This window comes from Salvia hispanica, unplaced genomic scaffold (assembly GCF_023119035.1).
Source record: "Salvia hispanica cultivar TCC Black 2014 unplaced genomic scaffold, UniMelb_Shisp_WGS_1.0 HiC_scaffold_753, whole genome shotgun sequence".
Classification (NCBI taxonomy): Eukaryota; Viridiplantae; Streptophyta; class Magnoliopsida; order Lamiales; family Lamiaceae; genus Salvia; species Salvia hispanica.
In genome coordinates, this window is record NW_025952525.1 from 3,134 (window position 1) to 6,507 (window position 3,374).

Here is a 3,374-nt window from a genome sequence, read left to right on the forward strand (position 1 = left end):
TTGTACAAATGGAAAGATCTCGATTCCTAAAATGCCTGCTATTCCAATCATTTTAGAAGATTTAATGTCTTCTAGACATGCCAAGAGTGTGCACTTTTTGAAAAATATTCGGTCTTATAATTCCATGTTTGGATTTACATCCATGGGAGGCAAGATCGATAATAGTCTTAATCATGGGAGATCTCCTCCCACTTTTCGATTGAGTGGGCAGAATTATCATCTAATCGGTAGTCTATTGCCATTGGATGGTGAAGCACCAAAGTTTGCTCAAATGTATATTTATGATACTGAAAATGAAGTTGCCCATAGACTCGCATCTGTAAGGTACGGAGTATAATTTTATTTTATTCAACTTAAATAATTTTTTCTTTTGAAGCTAACTTAACTGTACCATTTTAATGTGAAGGGACGATCTCAATGGGCTTCATGAGCAAATTGTGGTTGATATTCAGATGATGCTGGATGAAAATAATGCTTTGGTTAAATCTTTTTGAATGGCAAAGCTAGAAATCGATGAAGGAAATTCAAGGAATGTAAGTTTAAGATTGATTGGTAAACGATGTAGAGATGACAGAACTTATAATTTACCTTCTGTATCTGAAGTTGCTGCATTAATAGTTGGTGATTTTGACGAAGCTTTGGGTGATAGAGACATTATTGTTGAATCCCAGAATGGTGAACTGCAACGTATCCCTGAATTGCATCCATCTTTTCTAGGTTTACAATATCCTATTCTATTCCCTTATGGTGAAGATGGTTATAGAGAAGATATTGATTTTGCAATTTCTAACAATTCTGGTTTGAATAGTAGAAAGAAAATCAGCCCAAGGGAATATTTCTCTTTCCGTTTGCAACAAAGAGAAGATGAACCTCCCACTATTTTGCATGCTCGAAGATTGTTCCAGCAATTTGTAGTTGATGCATACACAATGATTGAAGCTGGACGACTGAGGTTTGTTCGAACACATCAAAAGCAATTGTGCGCCGAAATGTACAAAGGTTTAAATGATGCAATTTTGAGGGGTGAGACTGATCCATCTACCCAAGGCAAGCGAGTTATTTTGCCTTCCAGTTTTGTTGGAGGTGCGCGCTATATGATTCAAAATTATCAAGATGCAATGGCTCTTTGTGGATGGTTTGGTTATCCCACTTTGTTCATTACTTTCACTAGCAATCCAAAGTGGCCTGAGATTGTTAGGTTTGTCGATAGTAGGGGCTTGAAATATACTGATCGTCCAGATATTGTTTGTCGAATATTCAAAGTTAAGTTAGATGAGTTAATCAGAGATATCCGTAAGAATAAGATTTTTGGCAATGTTCAAGCAGGTCAGTTTTTTCTATTTCATATATTGATAGAATTTAAATTATTTTGTGATCTTACTAAAGACCATTTTTCATTGCAGTTATTTACACTGTGGAGTTTCAGAAGCGTGGATTGCCTCATGCGCATATTTTGTTTTTTCTTAGTAAGGAAGACAAACAGATTGTTGTTGAGCAGATTGATAAGTTTATTTCATTTGAAATTCCTGCAGTTGAAATTGATCCTTTCTATCATGCTAATGTTGCTGAATTAATGGTGCATGGTCCTTGTGGTGTTTCTCGACCATCATCACCATGCATGGTGAAAGGCCGGTGTGGTAAATATTTTCCAAAAAGATTTGTTGATGCTACAACTTTTGATGGAGATGGTTATCCTATTTATAGACGTAGAGATGATGGTCGAGTTGTTTTAAAGAATGACATTCCATTAGACAATAGATATGTTGTACCTCATAATCGTTATCTATTGATGAAATATGGAGGTCATATAAATGTAGAGTGGTGTAATCAGTCTCGATCTATTAAGTATTTGTTTAAATACATCAATAAGGGGCTTGATCGTGTTACTGCTACATTTATGGAATCAGGGATGGATAGTAGTGAGAATAATATTGATGAAGTAAAGATGTATTATGATTGTAGGTATGTTTCTTCTTCTGAAGCTGTTTGGAGAATTTTTGGATTTGATATGCAATATAAGGATCCACCTGTTGAGAGACTGGGTTTCCATTTTGAAAATGAACAGAGTGTAATTTTTTCTGAATCTGAACCTCTTGATATTATTTTGGATCGAAGAACAGCTCATCAAAGCAAGTTTTTAGGTTGGATGGAAGCAAATAAAATATATCCTCAAGGTAGGGATCTCACTTATTCTGAGTTTCCAACAAGATTTGTTTGGAAGGGTAATTGTTGGCAACCTCGGAAGCAGAGATTTGCTATTGGGAGAATGTTTTATATTGCTCCTGGTTCTGGTGAAATGTACTACTTGAGATGTTTGTTAAATATAGTTCGTGGAGCTACATCTTATGAAGAAATTCGGTGTGTGAATGGAATTCAGTATGATACATTTCGAGAGGCTTGCTTTGCTTTAGGTTTGCTGGATGATGATAAGGAATATGTTGATGGTATTACTGAGGCAAGTATTTGGGCATCTCCTCATTCTTTGAGAAATTTGTTTGTTACTTTATTATCTTCAGATTCAATTTCCCGTCTCAATTTCGTTTGGAGTGTTTGTTGGAAATTTTTATCTGAAGATGTTTTATATGAAAGACGACGTCTGGTCAATAATCCAGGTATTTTATAACTCTTTCTCATCATTAATTTCTTACTATATTTGTAGTGAACTTATCATTTTTTGCTTATATTACTACTTTTTCAGATTTGGTGTTGAATGATGATGAAATAAAAAATTTGGCATTGGTTGAGATTGATAGACTTTTGGTGAAAGTTGGTCGGAGTTTGCGTGATTTTGATGATATTCCTTATCCATCGTCTGAAAATTATCAATTATCAGTTGATGGATTGATTAATGAGGAACTATGTTATGATCACGCATCTTTGTCAAAAGATCTTCTCAACTTTATATCAAAATTCACTGATGAGCAGCGACATGTATATGATGTCATTATGACTTCTATCAATTCAGATATTGGTGGAATGTTTTTTGTCTATGGATATGGAGGTACTGGTAAAACCTTTATTTGGAGATCTTTGTCGGCAGCTATACGTTCTAAAGGAGAAATTTTTTTAAATGTGGCTTCAAGTGTTATTGCTTCATTGTTATTGCCTGGTGGTAGGACAGCTCACTCCCGGTTTAAGATTCCTATAAACCCAAATGAGGATTCAGTTTGTAATATTAATCAAAGTAGTGAACTTGCCTCATTGATTAGAAGGTGTAAACTTATCATATAGGATGAAGCTCCAATGATCCATAAGTATTGTATTGAGGCTTTGGATAAGAGTTTGCGGGATATCATGCGAAGTGACATTCATTCAAGTATGGAATTACCATTTGGTGGGAAAACCGTTGTTTTTTGTGGTGATTTTAGACAGAT

At 34.9% G+C, this 3,374-nt stretch overlaps 1 protein-coding gene across 1 annotated transcript; it reads left to right on the forward strand.

The window, feature by feature from the left end:
* Window positions 1-494: 494 nt before the first annotated feature.
* LOC125199963 lies at window positions 495-3,316 on the forward strand (the record flags this gene model as incomplete). Its single annotated transcript, XM_048097793.1, has 4 exons — window positions 495-1,326; window positions 1,404-2,459; window positions 2,699-3,165; window positions 3,232-3,316. Coding segments are annotated over exons 1-4 (2,440 nt in total), but the record flags the coding sequence as incomplete, so codon positions are not given.
* Between the last annotated feature and the right edge of the window lie 58 nt (window positions 3,317-3,374).